Source organism: Xiphophorus maculatus, chromosome 22, assembly GCF_002775205.1.
Source record: "Xiphophorus maculatus strain JP 163 A chromosome 22, X_maculatus-5.0-male, whole genome shotgun sequence".
Classification (NCBI taxonomy): Eukaryota; Metazoa; Chordata; class Actinopteri; order Cyprinodontiformes; family Poeciliidae; genus Xiphophorus; species Xiphophorus maculatus.
Genome location: NC_036464.1, coordinates 21,683,400 through 21,710,824, shown reverse-complemented (window position 1 = coordinate 21,710,824; position 27,425 = coordinate 21,683,400). Strand labels below are relative to the sequence as shown.

At 37.6% G+C, this 27,425-nt stretch overlaps 1 protein-coding gene across 6 annotated transcripts in view; it reads right to left on the bottom strand.

The window, feature by feature from the left end:
- The window catches only part of anapc1 (anaphase promoting complex subunit 1), a 55,767-nt gene that overhangs the window by 4,924 nt on the left and 23,418 nt on the right, over positions 1-27,425 (bottom strand). For 2 of the 6 annotated variants that reach the window (XM_023327616.1, XM_023327618.1), the window contains exons 26-51: positions 25,118-25,154; positions 24,890-24,963; positions 23,428-23,606; positions 22,657-22,743; positions 22,255-22,394; positions 21,880-21,998; positions 21,546-21,676; positions 20,672-20,812; positions 18,361-18,513; positions 18,134-18,215; positions 16,982-17,073; positions 16,460-16,594; positions 16,186-16,268; positions 14,912-14,990; positions 14,738-14,812; positions 13,258-13,310; positions 12,851-13,004; positions 12,541-12,737; positions 8,218-8,304; positions 7,588-7,705; positions 5,235-5,312; positions 5,059-5,126; positions 4,796-4,934; positions 3,895-3,981; positions 1,236-1,331; positions 267-456 (exon numbers count right to left, since the gene is read on the bottom strand). In XM_023327616.1, the coding sequence (XP_023183384.1) occupies positions 267-456; positions 1,236-1,331; positions 3,895-3,981; positions 4,796-4,934; positions 5,059-5,126; positions 5,235-5,312; positions 7,588-7,705; positions 8,218-8,304; positions 12,541-12,737; positions 12,851-13,004; positions 13,258-13,310; positions 14,738-14,812; positions 14,912-14,990; positions 16,186-16,268; positions 16,460-16,594; positions 16,982-17,073; positions 18,134-18,215; positions 18,361-18,513; positions 20,672-20,812; positions 21,546-21,676; positions 21,880-21,998; positions 22,255-22,394; positions 22,657-22,743; positions 23,428-23,606; positions 24,890-24,963; positions 25,118-25,154 (2,874 nt within the window). The remainder of the gene's footprint in view (positions 1-266; positions 457-1,235; positions 1,332-3,894; positions 3,982-4,795; positions 4,935-5,058; positions 5,127-5,234; positions 5,313-7,587; positions 7,706-8,217; positions 8,305-12,540; positions 12,738-12,850; positions 13,005-13,257; positions 13,311-14,737; positions 14,813-14,911; positions 14,991-16,185; positions 16,269-16,459; positions 16,595-16,981; positions 17,074-18,133; positions 18,216-18,360; positions 18,514-20,671; positions 20,813-21,545; positions 21,677-21,879; positions 21,999-22,254; positions 22,395-22,656; positions 22,744-23,427; positions 23,607-24,889; positions 24,964-25,117; positions 25,155-27,425) is intronic. The other 4 variants (XM_023327617.1, XM_023327620.1, XM_023327619.1 and 1 more) reach the window with 2 other exon arrangements.

Genomic DNA, 27,425 nt, shown 5'->3' with positions numbered 1-27,425 from the left:
TCACACCGAACGTCTGCTTAAACCAGCAGCATGTAACTTAAAAAAAAAAGATTTTAGATATGCATTAAAATATGTTTATTATGTCTAAATTATGTGAATTTATTGCCAGATAATTTTTCCATTTTGCCAGATAACATAATATCATTTATATCTAAAGCGACAAATTAACAGCCATTCTAGGTGATTGGCAGCCATCGGCCTCATGGATGATCGGTATCGGCAGCAAAACACCTAATTGTTACAGATCCATTAAAGCATCCACTCACCTTTGAGCCAGTTGTCCAGCGCCACGTCGACCGCATTCTTCATGACTGGAAGAAACTCTGAGGTTAGCAGGGTGTCATGTTTGTTGGCAAGGCCTCGTAGCATCCGGCCATCCCATAACTCCACCACCAGACGCAGCTGCCACAAGGGGAAGGTTTGCTGAAAGTCACCCTGACGCAGAGCCCCAACGGCCTGAAAAAAAAAAGATGAAGGCATACGCTAACCTGTAGATTCAACGTCGCTAAAGATGTTTAGACAACAGGGGCATGTTCTAGGAACCAGGCCGAAATTAGATTAGCATAATAACTGAAAATGGACAACCCTCGAAAACCTTTCAGATAAGAATGTGGTAGTTTTGGGATGTATTGTGATGCAAGTAGGAACAGCTGAATTGCCCAATGTCTCCTGGAAATAGAAACCAGTCAGCTGCTGCCAAGTGTACGTTTATTGGTATGGCATCTTTGTGTCATGTCGGAGAGGTTTTGTTTGGTGTGATTATCAATCTGATAAGTTGCCTGTAGGAATTTAGTTTTTTAAATTTCAGTTTCAGTGTCAAAAAAGCGAATTAAAATCACAAGCCATGTTTGCTTGCTCTCTTTCTCTACTACAAAATCAGGATAATACAATTTTCCTCAGTTTGTGTCAGTTGTACCTCAACATGGGTTTTAATCTCTGTGTTTTATTGCAAAAAAAAAAGGTCAAGTTGTTTTTTGCTTTTCTTTTTTGCAATACACTAGGGGTTAAGGAAGACGTCAGAAAATAAGTTAATATGCTTTCAAACGTTTTCTTTTCCATACCTCGTGCCAAACCTACTAAGGGCCACGAACTGAAGAATCTTTTAAAAAATTTTAACCCAATAAAATGTTTGGAACATTTTTATTATTCATGACAATATATTCGCACTACGGCCAGCTGCTGTCACACAATGTAAAACAGAAATGTGTGTGTCCTGTGCTGAGTAGGTGTGTTACCTGCTCGATAGCGATATATGTTGGCAGCATCTCCGGACACTCTTGCGTGACGCACTCGTACAGCATTGCTGAGAACAACATGAGGCTATCCTCTCTCTGTCAAAACAACAAAACATCAAAGCACGCAGTTACTGTTTTCCATTAGCATTTTTATACTAATGACTCTACCGTCATCGACACCCCCCTACTTCTTCATTTGTTTCCCACATTTATGAATGATAGTTCCCATTTCTTGTTGTTATTTCTGCCTGCTGAGCATGAAATGAATGAGCATGTTGATATTGTGGAGCCAACGACTGCATTCATATTTGTTCTTGCCGACTAAAATTGACTTTTCAGACATCGCTTAGGGGTCTGCAACTCATGGCTCTGGAGCCAGATGTTCCTGTTTGGCTAGAAATGCAAAGGACTGACCAATGTTTTAAAATGTAAAAATCATTTAAAAAAATATGCTAGCTTCAGCAGCCTTTCCAAGTTGTTTTCAAGCAGTAGATAACCAACATTTCCACAAAACTAGCACAAATGGTGTAAGGAATATTCTTAATGAAGTTTTGTTTTTTAGCCAATAGTTTGCAAACTACTCTCATTTTTGATATTCAAGGAAAAAAAATTGAGTGTCCCTTTTGGGGTCTCTGCAGTTTTCTCCAATCCAAATTTAAAACGTTTTAAGACTATTTAAGACTAGTGTAAGTTAAGACCTATATCGCCAAAGAAATGCATAAACATTGTCCACCCAACGGGCGATAAATTTGCACTGACCCACGATGGATGCAAAAAAGCTAACTAGACAGCAAGCAAGGAAATGTTAGCGGAGAGCAACAGAGTGCAATGAATATGTCGGCATGCGACTCAAACTTTTGCCTGACAGAAAAGTTCCATGATGTAGAAAAAAACCCCATAATTATACAATAAATAGTCCTGCCAAGATAAAATTTAAGACCTCTGATTAACTTATTTAAGGTTAATTTAAGACATGCTAAGGCCTTCATTTTAGACACATGAATTTAGGACTTTATGGGTGCCTAGGCACCCTGCCACTGAAGGAAATTAAACTCAAACAGAAATAAAACTGATTTTAATTTAGAAATCTAAACTTGTCCTACACTAGATATTATAAAAATCAAGCTATTTTGCTTCAAAGAGTCGTGTTGCTTTTGAGTCTCAAAACAAATATTTAATTGGACCGAAGACCAAACAAAAAACAGCTCTTAGGGTCGTAAAAGAGGCTTGTTAATCAAACTCAAAGCTACTTTTTATTCAACAGGGAAAGAGTCAAAGATGAGGACAGAGTCTAAGTGATTTGCTTGTATGAGCAAGTAAACAGTTTTCATAATTACAATTATATTAATTTAAGTGATCTATTTATGTTCATACATCTCCCAGAGTGGAAGTTATTTCATGCCAACTTAAAACAAAAATCTTGCAATTATCTGCAAGGAAATTAACCATCCTCCATTTTGATACAAATGCTGTGTTGAAGTGGGTGGCTGGAGAAAAACAGACGTTATCTTCATTTACAATCGGTCACAGTTATCCGATGTGATGCGCTTTCTCCCATTTTTAGAGCTGAAGCTGAAACTACAGGCCTCTAATCTACCCAGTTAGCCTGATGTCACGATGAAGCAGCCCACTTTCTCGCAAAATAGAGGTCAAGTGATTAATAATCAGACTTAACAACCGTCTGTCCACTTTAAAACAATTAAAAGAATGAGTGCAGGGTGTGGTGCTTATGAAGACACTTTGCTTAAAACAGAAGAAAAACTGATTTTAAAAACATTAATAGTACTTGTGATGGGGAAAAAAAACAGATGTTGTAGATATTAAAGCTTCGCACATGATCTCGCCATGGTAGTTTAGGCGATCACAAGATAAACATTGGTGGTCTTGAATGAGAAGCCTTGATAACCATCACCATGACATCCGTGACACAAATTCAGCAAGAATTCTCATTTCACAAAGAATGGATTATTTGCACATTTACAGGCTGCAGATTTTTGTATACAGACAGGAAGTCATTTAGCTCTACTGAAGGATGACCAAGCAGTCTGGAGCAGCCGCTTTAAGTTATTCATAAATCCTCAATCACTTGTTTGCACTTATCTAAGGACCACATATGTTTTTCAGATAAAACTGGAACATGCCTTTAAAAATCATCTTTTATGATCTCAGTCGAGATTCATTACCCATTAAAGTTATCATATTCTTTCTAATTGTGTTTATTTGGAGTTCAGTTTTATTACTAATGGCTTGCTCCTCTACGTATTTATATTTAGTTTAAAAGGCGCCTTATACTGAAGACATGAATTAAAATAGATAATAACATAAATCCAGGTTGAGATATGAGTATGAATAGGAAAATACCACATCTGAAAACAACTTAATTTTAATCCCCAGGGAGTTTCTGTCTGGACTAACCCAAGAAGTTTCCAGTGTTTCAGTAAAACCCCAAGATAAAACTGAAACATGACTCACAATTAAATTTGTTTTCTAAAGAAATATTTTTTTTTTTTTTTTGTTAGAGGTCCCTTTGGCTTTGCTTGCAGAAAAAACAAACAATAGGTCAAGTCCTTTCCACCTGATAACCCAGAGATTTTACAAACAAACCCAGTGTCAAACTGTCTCAAGCTCCAAATATTTCTTTGCTTGGTCTGAAACTTACAGATTTCAGTCCTTCTGAGGTTTTACAGAAGAATTCAGCAAAGGAGATGAGAGCCGGCTCTGAGGTGAAGGTAGAAATGGCTTCAGGCTGCAAACAAAACAAAAAACAGAAACTAATTTTCTACCCAAAAGCATAGACTTCTTACAACCGAGATCGGGTTTTAGGTTTTAAAAATAATACTTTAAAAACAACTTAATGATCATTGTCATATACTGTAGTTCCTAATTATAGTGATAGTCCAGTTAAGCTTTATATTTTTTTACTTAATGACAGTCTCATAACAACAATAATAATAAAAAAAAGCTAAATATAAGCCGGCACATGTAGGAACGAATAACTTTATGGACAGAATCCTGTTCGAATAAAAAGATTTTAATAAAATAGAATAAAAAGGAAAACACTGAAGGCAGGCAAAGAAGGTCCTCAAGGACAAGAAAGAAAACAAACTGCATATTTTTCCCCTGCAGGTCTATTGACAGAAAATACAGACGCCATGAGGTAAGCAGTAATGGTCTGTCAGCTGCAGAGTTGCCAGCTAAACCTGTAATGGCAACCTGCCAAAACTGGACAAAATTATTCTCCATAGGGGGTACGAGACAAAAAGTTTCCACTCAATTCCACTCATCTCTTGGCCTGTTGTCAAAATCTACATACTAGATTAAATGTTTAATGCTAAATTTTACATTCAAAGTAACACAAATTGCTCTGTTAGATTAGAAATGCAGCTTGAATTGACCTTTTTTTGTTCCAAGACTATTTCTTTAAACACTTTCCAATATTTTCAACAAGTTATCTATAACTGTATTCAGCCATTATGGCTTATACAAGTCACTGCAACTTATAAAAATTGTTATAATTATTATAATTAGGCAGAATCTTTGTGAAGTCCTCTGTTGTTTACCTTGAAGGCCGTGACTCCAGAGTTTCGGTGGCTGACGGCTGTGGCCAGCAGGCTCTTCCAGCCCTGGGGGTCGTCTTTGTAGGGCAGCTGTCCAGCCCGCAACTTCACATACAACACGCCGTCTCTGACCAGGATGGACCTCAAACAGAAAATGTATTTATTTTTGGGGTTTTTAGATCATCTTGAGCAACACGACTAGAATGCAAAAGGCTAGAAATGTGAAGATTTGAACCTTGTTGCCAAAAGGTTCTGCCTATACTTACTTCAGATGCTGGGTTTCTTTGCTGAGGTTGAGAGACAACTCCCAGTATCGAGGCCCCTTTACTTTTACCTTCACAGCAAACAAAGGGGTTAAAAGGCCTTTCAATGATGTGCTTAATGCTATTTTAGTTTTGTTTGCCAGAAAGGAAAGATTTAACTCTGCTGAACTCTGCTTTACCTCTTTGAGAAGGTGAAGCTCAGGAAGGAGGGTAGGAGCCATCAGTTCCACTGTCGTCTCATTATACCACTTGGTTCCCTAACAACGATTCATCAAGCAAACATTATCATATTATGTGACTTATGAGCTGCAAGAAACCCTGCTCAGATTTGTTAAAACAACTAAGATACATTAAAATATGCAATCAATTTTGACAATTATTATGCGACCTACGGATTGTGACAGCAAAATGGCTAAAACTAAGGTGTTGTGTCATAATTAACATATTGAAAATAATTGTTACATGACCTGTCAATCTATCTTATGTTTTATCTTTTATAAATTAAATGGACTATTGTCTCTCTTGTTCGTCTGCAGGTGTGCATGTGCTGGATGTTGCACTGAATCTCGTCTATAGGTCAAACTGAGATTTCTGCTGAGAATGAAATTAAAGTGCCGGGACGCCAACGGCAGTGCTGAATGCAAACAGCGACCTCAGCTTTTAACCTTTAATCCACCTTTAGCCGAGGAGCCACCACAGTAACAATAGCTCAATTTAATTACTTTAACATACTTCAACTACAAAGTTAACTCGCACAGACAAAAAACCTGGAACAATGAAAGAATATTCCAATTAATTCAGAAAAATCTATTTATGTATACATGCACCTGTGGTCAACAAACACATACTTGTATCTAAAGTATGGGTGCACAGATAAATGGCCGATACTTGCATGAGAAACTGATCTCATCTACCGCCGCAAAGGTCTGAAAATCAGCCGCTGTCGTCTTTTGTTCTGCTGTGAGAGACTGATAGACCCATCCACCTGGTCCCATCTGTGGGTAACACTAATCACCCCTCTGTTGCCAACTGAGTTACTTAGTCACTATTTTTGGCAACTTTTCAGATGTAAAAATTAACAAATAAAAATTAGCGGCCAAAAATCAAAACTAGCAGGTTAGATTTTTTAAAGTTCGGTGATTGGCCAGAACAAAGCAACAGATTATGCACCCATAATCTGTTGCTATTTTTGATGGTAGAAGAGAAACGTTTCCAGAGCTCTATTTTTGCTAACTCCATTCAGAAGCATAAATTCAAATGTTTACAGCACATTTATTGCAGTTATTTATACAATGGCCAAATTTTATATAGAGAACCTGATTTATTTTTCTCTTTAGGTAATAAAGGTTGGAGAAACAAATATTTTCCCATATTCTATTCTCTTTCCCTTCTATTCCACTTTAAATAAAAATCCATACTTTTTTTTTTTTAGACTTTTTGTTCCAACTGTGATGCTATTTCTGAATTACTTTATTATTATAATCACCAAACGCTTTATTTTCAACTTTATTCAGAGATTTTTGAGAAACTGCCCAACACGTTTACAGTGACCAAGTTCGGGTTTTCCCACAGTTTTTGTAACAAATTATAGGGTGTTTGAATTATTTGTGATAAGCCTCAGTAGAAGCACTTGTAAACTGAAATATTTTACAATATTTTCTGTATTATTAAAAATACAGGGGAAACGAAAAAAAACAAACAAAAAAAACTGTACATGATGACGCACATGAAGCCACAGTGACGTGCACAAAGAGGCCAACAACAAAACCAGGCGACACAGAACACAATAGGTTCTGTGTTTAGACACATTGGCTTTGTGTATTGGTCTTTACTCTGGAAACCTTTTCAAACAATTCCCTTTGAGGGAGTATAAATACATGCCATGCTGTGTATTCAATATAATTTCAGTTCCTCAAAGTTGAAGCAATTATTGCGAGGCTAAAACACCGACGTTTTTTCATGAACAGAAGTGAATTTCATTCAGATTTTTTCAGATTTTTAAGAATCGATTTTCACGCACGTTTGAGAAATGTGTGTAAAATGGAAAAAATGATTTCTCCATTTTGCAAACATTCTGTCTTTTGACAATTTTGTATTATATTTTATTATTTACGAATAAGAGGACAGAACGAGAATTGATAGCAGGGAACATCGTATAAAGGAACCAGAAAACATGAAAGTATGACTTCTGTGATTCAGTATAAGCTTTTATTTAAAATACCACATTAAAATAATGTAAGTGGTCATACACGATTAAAATAAATATTAATCTTGTCAAAACGTAAGAAAATTAATCAATAGAAACGGTTTAAAGCAGAAATTTGTTTTTACAACTGAAACATGAATGGTAACTACTGTATATGGCTAAAAGTAATGAATTTTATTTATGCATTTTTATTTTAAATGCTGTTGTTTTGGCTTTTTATTAAAGACTTGAGTCCAAAAAAAGCAACAAAAAAACAAACAAACCAAAAAGTGCTCATATAATCAATTAAATCAATTATTGTTTTTAGGAGTATAACGTTCACTGACCTTGTAAGTGACCTCTAACAGAGCATAACAAGGCTTCAGAGAGTCGACGTCCACAGGAACCAGGAGCCGGGGTTCTGCAGCCAACACGGCCAGGTGCCGCAGGGCCTGCAGGTGATAGCTGCAACATCAACAACATCAACCCAGTTTTCAATTAAACACACAAAACAAATGAAAACCCGATATAATCGATTTGAGAAAAAACAGTCATTTTATAAACTTAATTTCTTTTTGACAGACAGTAGAGGTATTTTGAAATTGCAAAGATGGCAATGAAATGGTCCTTTTTCAATGTAGTTTTTTTAATTTTTATATTTCAAATTCCGAGCAAGTGTACCGACTTTTAAAATGCTCAATATTTTTTACTAGAATCTCAAGTTGCAAAGTGAAAAACCTTAATTCTCTGGAAAGTAATTTAAATGAATGTTTTGCCACGTTCAAGCTCATCCTAGCAAATGTAGAAAAGCTAAACATTTGCTTTTTCATTCGGTCCAAGACTTTGTAGGAACCCTGACAGCTGTGTGTTAATTTTCAAGTGCGTCCAGGAATGCCTGGTATTTAAGAAAATTAGGTTTTTACATGCAGAGATTTTCTCTGCGTCCAGCAGTGTATTTAAAAAGGTTTTGGTCTTACCGGTTGTCAGTGCTGTGAGCAGGAAAGTGAGGGTACAAGGCACACAGTAGGGCAGCGATGGCTGAGTTGGAGGTGCTGAGGGTGTATCTACAATGAAGGACAAAATGACAAACTTTAAGAAGCACTCCGACAAAAGATTTGCATCAAAATAATAGTTTTGTGACGTAAACTCAGAACATAATTCCTATAAGACAGAAATGTTATTTTGCATGTTGCAAATCAAGCAACAGTTTGTTGATTTTTACTCAACATAATGGAACAATTTTATGTCTTGCGTCTCCATTTTTAATTAAAGAAGGTGCTGCATCATAATCGACACAATCAAAGGTCACAGCAGTCCCTCTTAAACATAATGACAGAGTGTCCGCTTTAACTAATTGGATCATTATCCTAATGTCAAGCTGCACAGGGGAAAGCTGTAAGGCTCCAACAGGTCACATCTGAGAGTGTTTAGTAACAGTTGTCTGAGGTAAGGAATGTCACTCTTCAATTAATGACTGTGTTTGCCCGTTTTAATGTATTCAAGCTTTCAATTGAACCTGTGATTCAACAGTGGATCATCGCAGCTATTTGAGGAAGAGAGTCATGGAAAACTGACACCAATTCGCGATCGATGCAGCACTATCCTTTGCCATTAAAAATTTTGACAAGAAAAAATAAATGCACATTTTCAGTAGTACTGTAGAACTTAAGTTCTAACCTTTAACCTAGCAAACCTGATAGTTTGCTAGGTTAAAGCACGTCAGTTTAAAAGTGCAGTATTATAGTTTAAAAGGGGAAATTTTCCGCAACCATCGCTCGACATCCACAACATTATTCTTTCAAGCTTGCAGCTAAAAGTATTCGGCATTTTTACTTTTGGCTGAACATACAAACTTTTTATTAAAGCAATAAAAACGGATACACATAAAAGTTGGTAAGTAAGTGGGAAGGAATGATTGATCAGATAATATAAAGGCTTAACTAATTCAAGTCAAATTGCTATGTTTTGTTCTTTCAATCTTACTTTTGTATGGAACATGCTGGGTTTGAAAATGTTGGCGGACATTTTGAAATTTTAGATTTAAGATGGGGGTCTACATTTTCTAGGGAGTACATGCAGACACAGAGTCAAGCTGCAGAACGCCATGCTAATATAAGAAGCTGGAGAAAATTTTAGATGCCAACTCCACAATTAAACCAGATATTGAAAATGGGTCACAAAATTCAAGATGTTATACTTCAATTCTGAAAATGACGATGCAGTCATTGTATTTCTACTCTACTCTAAAAAGGAATGTTTCCGACCCTATCCTTAGGGTTTATTTTATTAAATAAAACACCTACAGGGGTGACTAAAAGTCTGGACACCATGCATGACTTTTTGGTGAAAAAGGAACCAATTTTCACTTTAGTTTCCTCTTAAAACTAAATAACAGGAAGAGAAATTTACTGAGCAAACAGAAACAAAATGAAAGGAAGAGGGTAAACAGCGCTGAAAACATATAAGATAAGCAGTGAAAAACAGATGAGAAAAATGAATGGGAGAAGTGTGTGAGGCATATCTGAATAGAAAAGTTTGATGCAAATAAGCGAGTGGCTGAATGGTAGATAAGCAGAGGGAAACTGATGGGGCGTAAGAATGATATCACTCCAGTTTTGACCCTTCCACCTCTGCAAATCCACAATGAACCAGACCTCAGCCCATGGCATTCAAGCCTCCACTCCCTGCAACTCCATGGCCCAACATCTACAATGAAGTAGGAGCAGAATAAATCAAAAGGTCCATCAGATTATGACTCTTGTGGGGGAAACATTTGCAACATCTAATGACAGAGTGTGAGCTATTGTTTCTGTTAGAAACACGCAGGGCGAGGTCAGCAGTTTGAGGTACCTCGTTAGGGTGTGTGTGAGTTTTCTGTGTACACCAGTCATTCAATAAGCTCAAAATAATACTTGCAGCAGGTCTGTGTATTTCTGCACCAATCACACAGTGAGTGCATGTGGTCTACCTGATGCTTTCCAAAAGCAGGAGACGTAAATCTAGTGGGTGTGTGTGCTGACTTTTGATTTGAAAACCTCACGAGGACAGACTTTTTGCCTTGATTTTTCTATTCTTTGGTGACTTAATTATACACTGCATGCCCCTTGTCGCAGGACGCATAAATTACTGAATGCCAAGAAGAGAAAATGTGATCAAAGTCTTTAACTTATTATAGTTGGGATTGTTACTCCACTGTTGATCTCATGAGAGCATATAGAAATATCAGTATAGTCAAAAATATGAATAAATGCAGTTATTGCATGTTAATCATGCAATAATGGTTGCACTGAGACAAAATGGCTGCCAGTTTTCTAAATCTGTTACAAAGCAGCTTCACTGCCAGGTCTTTTAGATCAAGTATGAGGATTAACATGCATTCTGCATCAACGGCCACATGTTTCAAATGATTAAAGCGTATGTAACCTTCATGTAAAAGCTGATAAGTTTTTTAAAAATACCAAAGTGGACGGAGTCAAAATACAGAACCAAGAGCCTGGATGAGGTGAGGAGGTTAAGTGTACATGTGGTCAGGATGAAGGAAAGCACTGTTTCCAACTTAGCTGCTCTATGGCAATATTTAGATACTCCCTTTGGAAAAAAAGTGACTAGCTACAAACCTAAACATTTTTTGTTTTCCTGGAGTCTTTGGTGACAACATGTCAAAGCACCATCTGTTCTGCAGCAACTGTTCTGAGCAAGAACTAAGTGCTGCTAAGCCTCTCCCACTTCCTAGGTTCTGTAGTCAGACATTGTCCACTTTTCAAATGAGTAACGCGTGTGCAAAGCAGAAAAATGCTATTGAATTGACACTCGCCACTTTCACAATTCCAACTGCTGACTCGCAACGGGGGGGGGTGTCTGAGTGGGACGGTTATATATCAGAACGGAGGTGATGTAGGTATCAACAAAACTGTTCAGGTCATAAGCAATAGGAAAATTCAACTGCAGCAACGACCGCTCAACCCAAAGAGGACAGCACGAAGACGGTTTTAGGCCAAATATTACAGAATTAGACACATTTACACAAAAATGTCTCAAATTGTATGTTAGTAAATAGGGGTGCACTGATTACCGATTACCTTTTTTTTTTTAAAGCCTTACCTGCCGATTCCAATTTTGGCTGATACCATTTTTTTTTTTGTATGAAATATTGCTCAATATAGGAAGAAAGCTGCTGAGTTAGCAACAGAGGGGAAACTATTGTTAATGGTAAAGGTGGAGACATAACTTGGTGGGCCAGTCCATCAGTAAAACTGTTCTCACGGGAGAGCAGAAGAGAACAGTGGTTTGTTTGAAGACCTTCCTTTACAGAGATAGATAAGATCGGCTTCACATGTAAGATTTGACCGATTACCGAATTTCCCAAAATTAAGAAAATCGGCACTGATAAATCGGCACCAATAAATCGGTTCACCCTCTATGGATCAATCTGTTTATCTGCAAAATAAAAGTACACCTATGGTTTCAGTACCCTTCAAACAAAACCTGAACATTTTAGGAACATGTGTATTGAAGGGTCATTCACACTCCCACTGATCTTTTCATATCAGCCGAGTCCCCTCTAAGAAGGACTTTAAATACAGCAGAAGGTTAATTTGAGTAATAAGAAAAACAAATGTGAAATTGCCAGCAATTCTCTTTTCAGCAGCTGCCCAAAGCTTGCAGATGAGGCTGCAGAGGATTCTCTGGTGGCTCCCTCTGCAGACAACGCATTGCAGGGGTGGCTTAGTGGAGGGCCATGAAATCTGAAACCGAAGTCACAGAGAAAGCCACAGGGTGGTTGTTGTGTGGGTTCCAACTGGGACACAAGTCGAGGCCTGATCAACCCTGGCTGGGTCCACTGGATGATGTTGAGAGACCCGAAACATCCGCCGTCCCCAGGTTGCATGATGATGCAAGAGATATTACCAAATCTAACAAACCTAAGTTTTTTGCAGAATAGCTGCTTCTATTATAAAAATACCGTTTTACTAATTAGATTATTGAAGTCAATCGGTTACAGTTTATTATTTATGGGTTTCAGATAAGAAAATCTGTAGAAAGGAAAATGTCTTTAAATATTCCTTTCTACAGATTTTCAAGTGTTGTGTGCATTCACATAGGAGATGAGTATATTTGATTAATCGTTAATATAGTTTAAAAAAACTTAAGTATTTCTATATTTCATAGTTGTTGTTTTTTTTGCAATATTAACTTGCAAATAACATTGAATGTCCATAATTTAAATACTGCTAGATTAATTCTCTGAGCGTTATTTCAGTGTTTGGAACATATTTAAATTGCCTCTATGTTCATCTCACCTGCCACCTCCCAGGAAGAGCAGGCCGAGGGCCATGTGATGAGCCATGTGGAAGCCGTAGTTCATCTCGCCGCCAGTTCGCTTGTGGAAGAAGCGGCACAGCTGCAGGACCTTCAGGTTCCCAGAGCCTGCCATTACCATAGACATCGCCAGCAGGATCATCGACAGGCAGGTTTGCAGATTATAATAACCCATCTGCTGAGAGGGACCAGCATGCAAGTGAAGGCAAAACAAAGTAGAGAAAAATGCACAAGTACTTTCCATGACTGTGGCAAATTACTGAAAGGTGAAGAACATAAATAAACACGCACTGCACCCACAGCCGCAGTGCCAGCAAATGACATCATCTTCATGAAGATCTTGGCAAACTCGTAGAGGCAGTCGAAGGCATCGGAATTGGCAGAGCCGGCGAAGCGTAAACCCAATGCCATGCACGCGCCAGCTGTGATGTAGTCTTGGGCTTGACTGGGAAAAACAAAACCTTTTAGAAATGCTATACCAAAAAACAGAAGTTTTTTTATTAAAATATTTCAAAGGATAAAAAAAATCAACAAGACACAAAAATAAAAGTGCTTGTACATGTAAAAGAATATTTGCAAAACCCTGGAAGTAGAGAAGTAAAATAAAAGCACTATTCAGGCTGATTTAACTGCTAAAACAACAATGACTTAACAGCAGCAAACAAATTTAAACTGATCATTTTGGGTTCTGTACTTACGCCATTGTGTCCATATTGATGTCTTCTGAGGGGTCAAAGGTCCCCCTCATGATCTAAAACAAACCAAATGATACATTGAAATTATTTAGTTTCAATAATTCAAAGGCAATGTCAATTGACATTGACTTGAATTATTGAAACTAAATAATTATGCAAATGACGATAAAAATTAAAAGACATCATGGCATCATAATAAATGAAAAATGTACCCAAAACTTATATAAAGTTCTGCAATAAGAGGTGCAAATCTTGAATCATGCCCGGTTTCTTTATGTTTATTTTAATGGTGGGTTGAGATAGAAACAAAGCTAATATGAGTCTTTATATCTACTTAATCATGATGATCATCCCACCAAACAGACTGGGATGTAGTTGCACTAAAAATGTCTTAAAGTTTGAAATCTGAGTGAAAGGTTATCCCATGGTCTCCAGTAAATTTCGCCAAAACACCAAGATATCTTTTTTTCTTTTGGTGAAAAGATAATTATTGCAGTTTTTTCCGCATTTAATTAAAGAATAACTGTCAACCATTCAGCATTTAACTGAATGTAAAATAGTGAAACTTTATTTGGAAGAAGGAAAATATACAACTGGATAATCTCCACAACAATGATAGGAGATGTCCTTTAAAAAAATGACAATATGGCAAGTAAGAGGGAGCAGCCAGATCATAAACAACAATGGCCCCAAAACAAAACTCAGTGGAACGCCAAACTGAACGAGACAAGAATGAGATCTGTAAGTTGATGTAGTCAAGAAGATACATCCATCAGACAAGACGACTTCTGCAAAACAGAACCTGATATACCAGCCTAACACCTAGACCTGTTTAGCAGAGTCAAAGGGTCAAAAGCACCAAAAGCTGAAGTCAGCTCTAACCGAAAGCAGCACAGAACATTTACTGTTGCACTCTGCATCAAAATATCATTTGAGATTCTAAGAAAAGCAGTTTCAGTTGAGTGGGATTTTAAAAAACCCAGACTGAAAGCGGTGCAGAATACAGTACCAATACAAACTAGCGGTTAACTGCTTGATGACAAAACTCTCTAAAGGCAGAAAAGCCTGGGATGTATCAAAGCAGAAAATAAAGCTTTGAGATGAGTCTTAAACTGCTGAAAAGAGAAGGCTCCTAACTAAATTTTTTAAGGTCAAAGTAAAAAGAGAAAAATGTTCTGGAAGGAAAACATGCTGACATAGTAGCACTGACACATTCCAGCTGTTTTCTCTACTTTCACCTTATCAGGATGTCTAATTCTACCACAGACACTGCATTCTCTGGCTTTAGACTTTTGAATGTTAACATTCTGTAGAAATAATTATCCTTAATGTTTGCTCTGGAAAAAGCTTTGTCACGTAAAATACACTCAAAGCTAACCAGTATGATTATAGGGATGTGTGGTATAGCAACTTTCTGTAAGCTCTACAAGAATACAACACCGCAGGAACAATCTGTAATGCCGTCATCTGTGCATTTTCTCACCTGGGGTATATTACTCTTAACCCACTCTGTGTTTGGCAGGATTTCATCCCACATGATAATGCACCGTGCAAGAGTCTGTTGGAGAAGAGAAGCAAGTACATCAGACTTAGGAGAGGTGGGAAAAATATCATCCGACTCATGAGCAAAGAGCCAAATAGCTGCCGTCAAACTAACCCTCAGCAGCAGAAACTCTGGCTTAATGAAGTCCAGCAGAAACCAAGTATCTGGAGGTTTCAGCCAATCAGCAATCGACCTAAAGGACAGAACCAGGATGAGAAAAGGGAGTGTTAATACCCTGCCTCAACACCTTCTCCGCTAACAGACAGGCAGACAAAGTTGGGCGAGCGTTGACAAAATTAGGAACCCCTTGACCAACTACACAGCTGGGAGGTGGAAGAGTTTTCTTCTGTCGTCAGGTTATGATGCACTGCGGTTCACATGGATTAGAAGTAGCTCGATTTAGCAGAGATTAAGCACCTTTAATAAAGTAGTTCTATATTATTTGCACAGATTTAATAATATGGTGTGCACAAATCTACAATCTGTGCACAAATGCCCACTTAGAATTTGTAATGTATCCTTTGCGCCAAGCTACACCGCCAATCCCCTCACCTCTTTTTCAACCGGATTCGTTTAAAACTTGCATGTATCCTTCAGATGATATCAAAGTCACAGAGTAGTGGAGAGAAAAAAAGGCAAGGTGGCACAACAAGGAAGTAAGAAGATTTTCAGCAGACCTTCAGCTCTTTAAAACAGGGTAGCAGTTAGGAGATAAAGAAGCAGAAAACTGCTATACAAACTACATCTATAAAGCAGAATAATGACAATGTGTCATTTCATTTATAGGGTTAGGTACTTTAAAAATAGAGTACAGAAACTCATTTTGTCACCTAACAACCACAAACTTTAACATAGCTTGTGGAAAGTTATGTGAAAGCAGGGCTAGATAATAAAATAATGTCCCCAAGCTTTGAATGACTAATAGAGAACTGCTGATTATCAGAAAAACGCTGCAGGACAACTGCAAACCTTTGATCACATGGCTATCCACCTAGACCAGGGATGCCAAACTCCAGTCCTCAAGGGCCACTGTCCTGCAGTTTTTAGATGTGCCTCAGGTACAAAACACTGGAATTGAATGGCTTAATTACCTCCTCCTTGTGTAAATAAGGTCTCCAGAGCCTTAATGACCTAATTATTCTATGCAGGTGTGGTGCAGCAGAGGCACATCTAAAAGTTGCAGGGCAGTGGCCCTCCAGGACTGGAGTTTGACACCTGTGACCTAGAAAGAAAGTCTGGGGGAGGAAAGCATAAACCAGAGAAAGAGCCATGTGGCTCATGGTACCTCTGGAGGAGCTGCGGGGATTCACAGTTAAGGTAGGAGAATGTGTGTATGGGTTTGAATACAAAGTAATCCTGGATCAAAACCTCATGAAAACTCGTCTTACCTGTTGTTGGTCTTCAGGTAGATCATGGCGAGGGCCAGCGTGGCTCCTGGACACGTCACGTCTACATTTATTGTATCACCCTCCTGAGAAGATAGTCATTCGAATGAATAATCTAATGACAGCTGTCTCTTTATAGCACTGTTTCCATGTTCTTTCTGAAACATTTTGGCATGTGAGGAAACCTCATTTTGGCGCTTGCCATTTTTACGGCACTGCAATCTGCAATTTCCTTTTTGTATTCTGTAACACCTTTCAATTCTGTGTTTGCGTCTACCTTGATCTGATAGCTGGGAGACTTGTGCCTTTCCCTGCTGGCCCCGGCCTGAGCTCTCCGATGGCCCCCGACCATGTACTGGTACAACTGTTCGGGAACGTTGAGGTCCGTCATTCCAATCAGGTTGCTGCCGTGCTGAAAAACGCAGAGGAAATGGTAACACAGAGAGAGAAGATATCAAATGATTAGGGGAATCGATAATAAAAAGAAAAATTAAAAGGGACTCACACATTGAAGTATCTCAAAAACAGTAGAAAGAACAGCTTAATAGCAAACAAAAATTGGCATTGTAGAAGATGGTGAGTGTTTCTGAAAAAACTGCATTCCAAAGACTTGTAAAAGAAGCATTTAAGCACAAACCTACAGAAACAATACTACTAATATTATGCATAAACCTGCAGTAAAACCAAGATTTAACCTTGAAAAGAAAACAATATTAACAGTCAAGGAAATCTAGACCTACAAATGTTTTCCTGTTCCCATTTGTTTCACAAACTTTGTGCTTTTATTTGGGTCACTCACCCCAAGACAAACCATGCCAAGTGCGAGTCCTGCTGCGAGTGAATAGGACTCCCTGTCAGTGCAGTACTCCATCTCTGGACCTGGAGGTCGGCCTATAAAAACACATGCAAGACTTTATTAGTTTAACTTCATTGTTGTATAAACACACAATGTCACGGCCACAGAAGCAATAAACAACACGGATAAGGTAAAGAAATCAAAGCTGAAGTTGAATAAATGAATGAACGATTCGAATTTTTGACAAAAACCAGTGCAGTTTTTGTAAGATGAATTCAACAGAACTTTGTTTGCAGCAGTGACAGCTGTTCTAGTTTTGTTAGACTGTTCAGCTGACATTGACACTGTTAATTATCCTAATCGAAATAAAGCAAAGTTTAGAGCAGTACTTTGTAGGCTGCAAAATTTGCGACAATAGCGCAAATTTCACACAGAAATATAAGAAAATCTATCTAACATTTTTACGATGAATAAGTTGATAAAGCTGACAGGTTTTGAGTGTTACTGTGTTTAATCTAAAAAATGCATGTCCCAGTGAATCATTTGAACTTTTTTTCTTTTTTTGAGTATCATACAGACTAAATGTTACAAATTGAGTTCATAAACTTAACTTGGAAATTGTTTTAGGAATTAAAACAATAAAAGAGCTGCAATAACTTAATATTGAGGTTGCATGACAGAAAACAATTGAGAACCACTAGTTGGAGATTATCTCTTGGATTTTTTTAGATTAGTTGACCCTTGAAATAAAAGTTTCTGTGTCTGTATAAACCACATCATGTCACACTCTGCTGTTTTGATCTGTGGGATGCCCCAAGGCTCGGTTTTGGGTCCACTTCTTTTTACTATATACTAAGCCCCTGGGACATCCATTTTGTGCAGGAATAAACGTGGGAGTTCCCCCAACAACTTCCTTGAAAAAACTGCATTTTCTAATTCCATTTTACACAAAATATAAAAAGGCTTTATTTTCAGTTTCCACAATTTTCCCACATGACTGTATTTGCCACAGGCTATGCATGTTTTGCATTCAAAGCCAAAAGTATAAATTCTGGGATAATTATAAAGTTTTACATTTCCACAGAGGCAGTAAAGGTTTAAAATCTTTTTTTTTTTGTTAACCATTCATCTTTTACAGAAGAAAACAACACAGACCAATCTCAGACAGCAGGACTTCAGCGTTGTGTCTGTGTCCTGTTCCCTGGTACACCAGACCGATACCAATGACAGCAGCAACCTGCAGGACAGACAGTGACATTTAAAAATGATTTTAGTGCAGTTTTTGTGCTGGGTGGTAAATAGAAAAAAAAACAAAAAAACCTTGTGGTATTTTTAGATTCTGATTCGCCCAAAAATAACATTCATGTCTACAATGCACGCACCTGAACATTGTGTGGCACGTCCAGCTCAGTGGAGGTGGGAGGGAGCAAAGCAGGAATGTGAATACTGAGCAGTCGGGTGATTGACATGTCCATGGTGCCCAGTTTGGCAGAAGAAACGCCCAGCAGGAGTCCAATGCTGGTCATCTCATGTCCCTTTCAGAAACAGGGACAGACACAGAATGAAAAATATTTCAGTCTCACTGTTGACAGGTAATCACAAAAAATAACTACAGAGGCCGTTTTCCTTTACATTCTCACATGCAATACAGAAAACGTGTCATAAATCAGTTCGTTTCCAATTAATAATCGATTTTATATAAATGTAAGTACTGCATTCTTTTCGAGACTTTATGGTTGAAAATAAGAAATAAAAAGGTTTGCTATTATTTTGCGGCATACATTGCTACAGTGAGACTGGTTTACATAAAGGCACCAGCAAAAACCAAACTGGAAAGCAGAAGGCACTGGAGGTAGACAGTCGGAATGGAGACAGGACACAAAAAGAAAAAGTAGAATAAAGAAGGGACAGGAAGGAAAAATGGAAGTACGTAACAAAGGAAAGAAGGACAGGATATAGGACAATAAGGAAGCACAACAACGGAAGGAAGAACAGAAGAAAATTGACTCAAGGAATGAAAACCGGTAAGAACAAACAAAGGGGAAGGAAGAGAGGGAGTGGTAGCGTAAGAAGCCTGTGGTTATTAACTCTTTACAGAATCCTGCTGAATGGTGCCATGTGTAACACAACAGCAAAAATGTTTGAACAACTATGGATTTGGATAATTTTCTACAGTGGATGTCCGGATAACAATGACAGCATGCATCAAGTTTCTATTAAATGGTTTTGAATATGGTCAATTTTTGCTCTATGCCACAAATTAATATATACAGAAATAAAATTCTTACTTGTGTCCTTGCCTTATGTACTTCCCCGCTGTTTCGTTTTTACACTGATACTAATGAAATTACTTCTGGTTCATCTTTTTTAAGTGCATTTTGTAAGGTAAGGTGCTTTACCTAAATTCTATTATGGTTTATGTGGACAACATTTATCAGAATGCTTTAAAAATGAGAATTTATTCACTTAGTATTTCTGAAATCTTTAAAGCATCTCATTACTACCAATAAAGTTTGAGTGTGTAAAATGTACACCTATTTATTTAGCTGCATTGCTGACTCAATGCATGTCAAAAAGCAGCTGAAGCCTGGGGATTAACGATCTGCTTGGTCGTGAGCATGATTCAAAATTCTCTTTAAAACCACAGCCATGCACAATTCTGACTAACTGTTCGTTTGCATAGCGGTGTAATTTCTCTTCAACAGCGAAAGTTGAAACCAGAAGAAAACCACCACCGACGAAAACGCTTCACTGTCAACCATGTTCACAACTTTCATTCACACTGCTGGGTTGAGCTGTTAATACTCGTCTTTGTGAATAAATAAAAGGATACTGTGAGCACTTCCTGGATTGGGTTTACACGCTTTCAATTTCAAATTTATTACAAAATAGGATTACTTTATTTCCATTAATCAATACTTTAGGCATTCATCAATGATATTATGTTTTCACTCAATCAGTAAAATAACCTTCATGAAAAAGAAAAGAAAAAAATTTGATTGCTTCCCATTTAAATTTCACTTCAAAACCAGAATGAACATTGCAGCTTGCAATTAGAGCTACCTGTAAGTTGCATGTGCATTCTTTGAGTGGACCTTCTTACACTGCATATTTACATAAATGAGTCACAGGGGATGCACATTGACAACTACAACTTAATTTCACAATCTGAATCAACATGAAAACGAATCTTAACTGCTGAATGGTTGCAGTGGTTCCTGTTTGTCTTTATTCATTTCTCTGGTGACTTTTTATTATTTAGGTAAAAGAAAGAACAAGAAAAAATAAGTTTTGACACGCAGCATCCTGTTTTTCTCCACTGAAAGTGGGAAAGCATCGTCTTATTTCTAAATTTCTCAGAAGCCAGAGTTTCGCTTTGACTAGCCGTCGGGCTTTGATGCAAGTTTACAGTTCTCGTTTACGCTCATCTCAAGAGAGGTGAGCATGTTGTTGTGTGTGAGAGCAAGCAAATCAAAGCAAAGGGGAGCATCGTCTCTGTGTACTAAATTCCACGTAAGTTTACTGTGTTCTGTAAATTACTGGTGCAGCGGTCGTTTAGAGCAACCGCTAAGTTAAATCGAGGATATTCATGAGCATCAATCTGCATATTTCAATCAGGGAATATTGGTGGGATTTACGCTACAAAATGAACAAAAAAAACCCAAAAAACTGTTGAACCCTGTTTGTGCAAACCTTGGTGAGGTAGTCATGTATGTTGAGCGTAGCCAGCTTGGTGAGGTGTCCGTTGAGGCCGAGGGCCATTAGAAAGCCTGCGTACTCGTTAGCCAGCTCGGGGCTCTTTGGCTTGTTGTATGCGATCCATGCCGAGTCCACCTTAAGACAAGAAACAAAACATAATCAGACTTGTTTGTAGAAAAAAAAGGTTTTTCTTTATTGACGAGTAGTAAAGAATCAGCATATTTAAGCAAAAGAATAATCTAAACCCGATTCCCTAGCGATACCCAAACGCGCCTGCCTTTCCCTGGATACTTAATAGAGCTGTAAGTTCTATTAATTAAAGTCTATTAGTTAAAATATTCAGTCGAGAACCAGGAGGCTCCTTCAAAAATGCATCTTTAAAAATAAAGGAGAGAAACTATTTTCGAGTGTTACATTTCTTATTTAGAAGTTAACATTTTATTCAACACAATAATGGGTGCGCAATAAACTACACATAAGAAGTTGTAACATAATCATACTGAATTATTGCAGTAGCTATTATTCAATTCAGCTTATTTATGCTCTATTTGATTTGTATCATGTGGGAGATTAGATCTTGAAATAATGTTACTAGTAATGCAAGTTGATGCATTTCTACATTTTCTGCATTTAAACACTAAAAGAAAAATGTTTGACAAGAAAGGAACATGCAAAAGAAGCAAGAGAAACAAATAGTTTATACCTGCAACTTCTACTAGGTTTTATGTGCAGCCATATTGCGGCTGCCTAAAGATAGACTTTCCAAATATGGTAGTAAAGCAATAGATTTGGAAGCAGTTCTTACTAAACTTTTAAAAAATGCATGTTCACATGAAAGCAGACATAAGGCTTGAAGCTTTGAGATAACCTGTGAAGCGGGGGCTATTTTAAGTCCTGCTGCAACTCCATTATGGAAACTGGGCCAATTGGTCATGTTGGGAGGAACATCAATGTTCCCACTGTTGAGATCTACCATAGCGTTCCTGGGAGGAGCGCGGCCTGGAGCAGAGAAACACAAAGCAGACAGCATTGCAAAATAAAAGTTAATGATATTGTACTCAATTAAATCAATCTGTTCTTTTTTTCTTCTTCCTATTTGTAAGTTTTCTTGTTAAGAAAATTCCAGACATAAAAAAAATAAATAAATAAAATCTTGAAAGCAGTAAACACTGAGGTAAAAACATTAATGCAATTGTAATAACCTGTAAGGTTGAGTTTTGGTACAGGCAACGGTTCAGTTGGTACAGGATGGTAGGAAAAAAGCGTGAAGAGGCCTCTGCCAACCGGAAGAGCCATCGTCCTCTGGCACAACTGCAGAAGTCTAAAGCAGACAAAATAGTAAGGCAAAAAGATTCCAAGAAATTAAAAATGTCACACACACAAAAACCAAATCACATAAAATAAAACAGATCAAATGTCAAACATGTTTAGGCGTGTAGTACATACAAAACAAGAACCAAAACACACAGGATGTTTCGCATCCCTTTAAAAGCTGCTGCATGCTCAATATTTTCTTCCAATTAAGCGTCTGTTTTAGATCATACATTATTATATCAACACATACAAATTGTGCTTACTTGTTTTCTTTCTCCTCTATGTACTCGTGGTCTGAGACTTCAGGTTGCTGAACAACACTAACTCGGACCGGCCTTGAGCTCTGGAGGAGCCTTCTGACTTCCTGGATCCTTAAATCTTGACTCCAGATCAGTCCTGTAACCTGAGGGAGAAAAATGAAAAGACAAAAGATTTCATCTTAACCCTCCAGCTCTTTAAAATAGCAATAGTGACCATAGCAGTTGACAACTATAAACAGCAGGTTACAGCAGCGCTGCACCGAAGATACAGAATTCCCATGGTCAGTGTCCAGAAAACTGATAGTGTGGCAGAATCAGTCTGAATTATCAAAGATAATCTCTAGACAAACTAGAAGAAGCAAAAATATTTCAGTCAGAAAAAAAAACGGCCCACAAACCAGTTACCTCATGAATTATGTCCAACATGCCATCTTCCTCCTCGTCTGCTTCTGAGGATGCGGGAGGGACCAAGGAGAATCCTGATCCTACAGACTGAAAACACTTGGAAGTGAAAATCTTTCTGAAGAGACAGATGAAGCTGTGAGCACTGGCCTTTCAGGAGATAAAGGCGGCCACTGCCTCTGGTATTAGTATATCTGCATCCAACTATACCAAATGTCTTCATAGATCTGGGTAATAGAAAGGTTTTACACTTGGTGAGTATCCCCGCCTGAGTATCCCCGCCAAAACACAATTTTGTTGTGTTCAGATTTTTCATCTCTGTAGCATTGTTAACTGTTAAGTTTGCAGCAAAGTGACAAGTTGTGGTTTACAATCTTTCCAGATAACTTAAAATCCACATAACTTAAAATCAAATCAATATCCTTGCTTTGCCTTATTATAATAATAATAATAATATTCCTTTATTTAATCAGGTAAACCCCGTTGAGATCTAGATCTCATTTTCAAGAGGGACCTGAAACAACCTTTACTCCCCGTCGGGGAATCAAACCCCGGTCTCCCGCGTGACAGGCGGGGATACTCACCACTATACTAACGAGGAGATATATATTTTTATATATATATTGGCATGCTTTTGGTAGTTTTAAGGGCTTTAAACATGTAGATTTAAAGAGAATGCAGTTATCGATAATATTGTAACCCAATGGCAGAATAAGAGTAAAATTGAATTCTACTATAGATGGCTACATCCTGATTTCAGGAATCTCTACTTACAGCTTTGCTTTTTGCCAGGGTCATCTTGTGAGCTTGCTTGGTCAGGTCCTGTCGGCCAATCAGCAGACAGACTTCCTCTGGCCAATCAGAGGACGGCTGCTCACGACATTGGTAAATTGCCTCTCTGATGGGCAAAGCCACCCCGAACGGGACCGACTCCAAATCCTTCAGGGTGAAGCCTGCAGCGGTGGAAAGGCAGGGGTGAATAATTTTGGTTATTTAGAGTTTAAAAGCAACAATAAAGACAGATCATGCATTTTTAAACATGGACCAAGTGCTGTTAAAATGATGTTAATGAGCAGAAAACAGAAGTTTTAGTAACTGGCCCAGACCCACAGGGAGAGAAAAACCTACACCCAACTTTTAACATGGACAACGAGTCCTTCAGAGGCAGTAAAAACCCCCGTTTGATTAAAGAATACATTTTATAAACTATAATCTCACTAACCGCCTTAGAGGGAACTGAACTGGAGAAGTTAAACTTCTATAAATTTTCAAGAACCTTAAATGATTCCCTCTTTTAAAACACATGTTGAGAGTCTTGTGAAAAAGCTGCAACAGAAACTCGGTTTTAAATTTGAAAATAAAGATATGCAGCCACCTTTTTATTGGTGCTGGACAGCGGGAATGTTTGAGTGAATGTGTCTTCTCAACGTCTCCACATGGTGGATTTCCCATACGCTTCACTGAGGTTTATGACAGAGCGCTCTCTTTTTTACTCCTCTGCCAGCTTGTATTTGTTATCTGACGGCCATATAAAGTACAGAAAGTTGATGTTTTCGATCTCAGGATTAGTTGTTGCTTTTGGTTCAGGATAATAGCAATGAAACTGAGGCTGTTTTCCCATTCCCCTTCTTTAAACAGTAATGAGTAGTAGAGCAACTGGAACAGAACTAATTTAACTGAGTGCGTTCAAATCAAAATTATGAGAACTCATAATTTGGATTTGAACCCTATTCCTAACTCCCTTCCATATACTTGCTTTTAGTATTTTTTTAATTGAATCTCAAATGAATAAAACCTGGTATGATAAATGTGAGATTAAGCTAAATATGTATGTTTTCTTTTTCGTTACTAGCTATTGTTTACCTTAAAGTTTTATTTTATCAAAAATATTTTACTATTTATCAGATAGTTGATTGTTTTTTTATATATAATTATCATATCTTCATAAGTTTTTATTTGTACTTTTCCCACAATTCCTCCTCTATAGTTCTTATTTTAGCGCTTCATGTGCAATTGCCGGTATTTAACCTTTGTATTACACGCTTGTAAGAAAAGGTCTCTACCAATAAAGTTTGATTGGCTACATACCCCACAATTGTTCACTTATCTAAATAACATATCTGATTTGGCTGTGAAAGTCAATTTGTTGACTTTAGCTTCATTGCAAGTGTCAAAACATCCATTGTTGTGAGGCAGTGTTGTGTTCAATGGGAGGAAAATGATACGCTGCTCGTACCCTGTGAGGTGAGCCACACCACCAGCTGCTCAGCTAGACTCTCACTGGAAAACCTGACCTTCACACTGCTCTGCCTGGAAAAACAAAACACAGAAGTACTTTGTCAGAAAAATTACCAATGATTTCAATCATGATTTGATGACAGAGTTTTTAAAAACACAAAAAAGTGTCAGAAGATAGTTGTACAAATTCTTTGAATTTACAAAATTTTCTTTCAGCTTATTTTACCTTCTGGAGTTTGGCTCACTAACACGGGGCCTCTGGCCTAGAATGATAAAGACACGGACATTAAACACAGCAAACAGCAACAGCAAGCAATATCTCAACTTCCATATATTAAGCCTTATTTATGAGTTAGGATTATAATAACATAAGGTATTCTAAAGTTTTCCTGAAATTATTTAAATCTGCTACTAAAATTTGGCATGAAGCACACTTAGATTAAGAGTGAAAGTGCCAGTATTATGTATTGTCCATGCACATAGTAAGTAACTCTTAACTTCAGTTATTATGAAAATGCCATATATCAAATATGATTTAAAAGAAATTTTATTTCTAATTAAACTCCTGCTTTTTCTGATACTCAGCCTTCAGGATGTCATCACAACATCACGCCCCCATTAACCATTTAACATCGTTTTTACCAGCGTTGAACTGAGAAGTAGTTTATATAATGAGTTCAGCAAGTGTTTGCTAATTGCTGCTGGCTAGTCTGAAGGAGCTGAGTGAGGGAGTCACCGGGAGGGCTTCTCTGTGAGGCAGATGCTCAGAGGAGGAGCTGTGTCTCAAAGGACACCCAGGTGTTTCCACAGGTGAATGGTTGCCATGGGAGATAATAGGATTTCTCAAACATTCATGAAAGAATCAAGGCAACACTCCAGGTATGTTTTTGACGAGGGAATAACACTATAACATAATGTAAGGCTAAAACAAAAAGTAGATTTTACATAATACTGTCCCTTTAAATACAGGATGAGTAAATCATGTTTTTCTTTTTGTAACAAGGAATCTGTTCCACGCAAAAATGAAGTCTTAATGCTGGAAGGAGACAAACTAAAGTTTCCTCATCACTCACAGGCTCAAGGCTAAATTCTGTGACAGAAGAAAAATGGCGGATCAAATAACTGCCACCAAGGAGCTCTAGTGGGCTTTAACATGAGGGGACAACAAAGAAGGACGAAAAGCAGGAGACTGTGTAATAATCTGACTCTGAAGCAGAGTCAGATTAGGTGTGGGTCACAGTGGGGCTGACGGTTAATATGGGTGACTTGTCGATAAATGATTACACCAAGAAAAACAAGCTGTCCAAGTGTTGTTTCGGGCTATTTAAAAAGTACACAGAACTTTAAGTTTCAGGGATATTTCTTCAGAAAATTCATAATGACCAGAAGATTTGTGCATTTTTGTTGGTTTCTAATGTGTTATATAATTATGCCCTAAACATTTGCCCTCAAGTGTGAAAGAGAAAATAACAACTCAGCTAGAATAATGCAGCCGAAGAGGACAGAGTCTCTGGTAACTAAACCTTTGACGCTGTGACAGCGTCAAACAGACAAATTATTTTATTAAATGTTTTATAAAAGGTTTAGTGAGGGATTTCCTTTGTCAGGAAAGCAACTAAGAGCTTCTCCCATTTTAGGTGGTCCCTGTGCTGCAACATCCTGCACTAAACTGGTTCTATATAAAGAAATACAAACAGCCAAAAGTCACCTTGGTCCCTTAAAACTCCCACTCTGCTGCTTCCTGAGTTTATTTACAGGATCAAAACACTTTTAATTTTATTCTTATGAGTAGTCATCTTAAAATGACCCATTTAATTAATACATAATGCTTTAAAAAAAGCAGATCTGTATTTATAAAACACCATTGCACACAGATGTGACACTTACAATTTCAAGCAGGATTCAAAAACACAGGCTTGTAACAATGGTAGAGCAAGTAACAGACTGTATTTATGAATTAAACAAAAACAGAAGTTGTGCAGAAAAAATAATGAAAATGGTGTGCTGAGCTACATTTACTACATAATGGTTGATGTAAAAACAAACAGGAAGATTAATTTCTTTCCAAGACCTATACAGGGTTCCTTCACATGTTACAATTCAAAATGCTACACTTTTCCACATTCAAATTTAAACATTGCTCCTGCAATGATCTTAAGACATTCTTAATGTTTTTGTACCAAACATTAACCTGGTTGGGTTTAATTACTTGTTTGTTCCTCAAATCTGGATACTGGATGCTCAGCAGAGTGGTAGATGGTCATTCTGCTGTCGTTTCAGGAAATTCAGATCAGCTGAATTTATTCATTCTTTTACTCTGAGCTTTTGCACAGACTTCATTATTCTACCGCAAAGAAAAAATTTTTAAGAGATCATCATAGATCCAGTTTAAGAATCTGGACCTTTGTATGTTTCTGAATTAGTGTGTGTTTATATTTAGGTTCTCTGTCAGCAAGTTAAAAATCTAAAGTATCAATAATTTGGTCAAAAACTCAAGCTGCTTAAATAAAAGGAAAGGAGGTCTCTCACTCCCA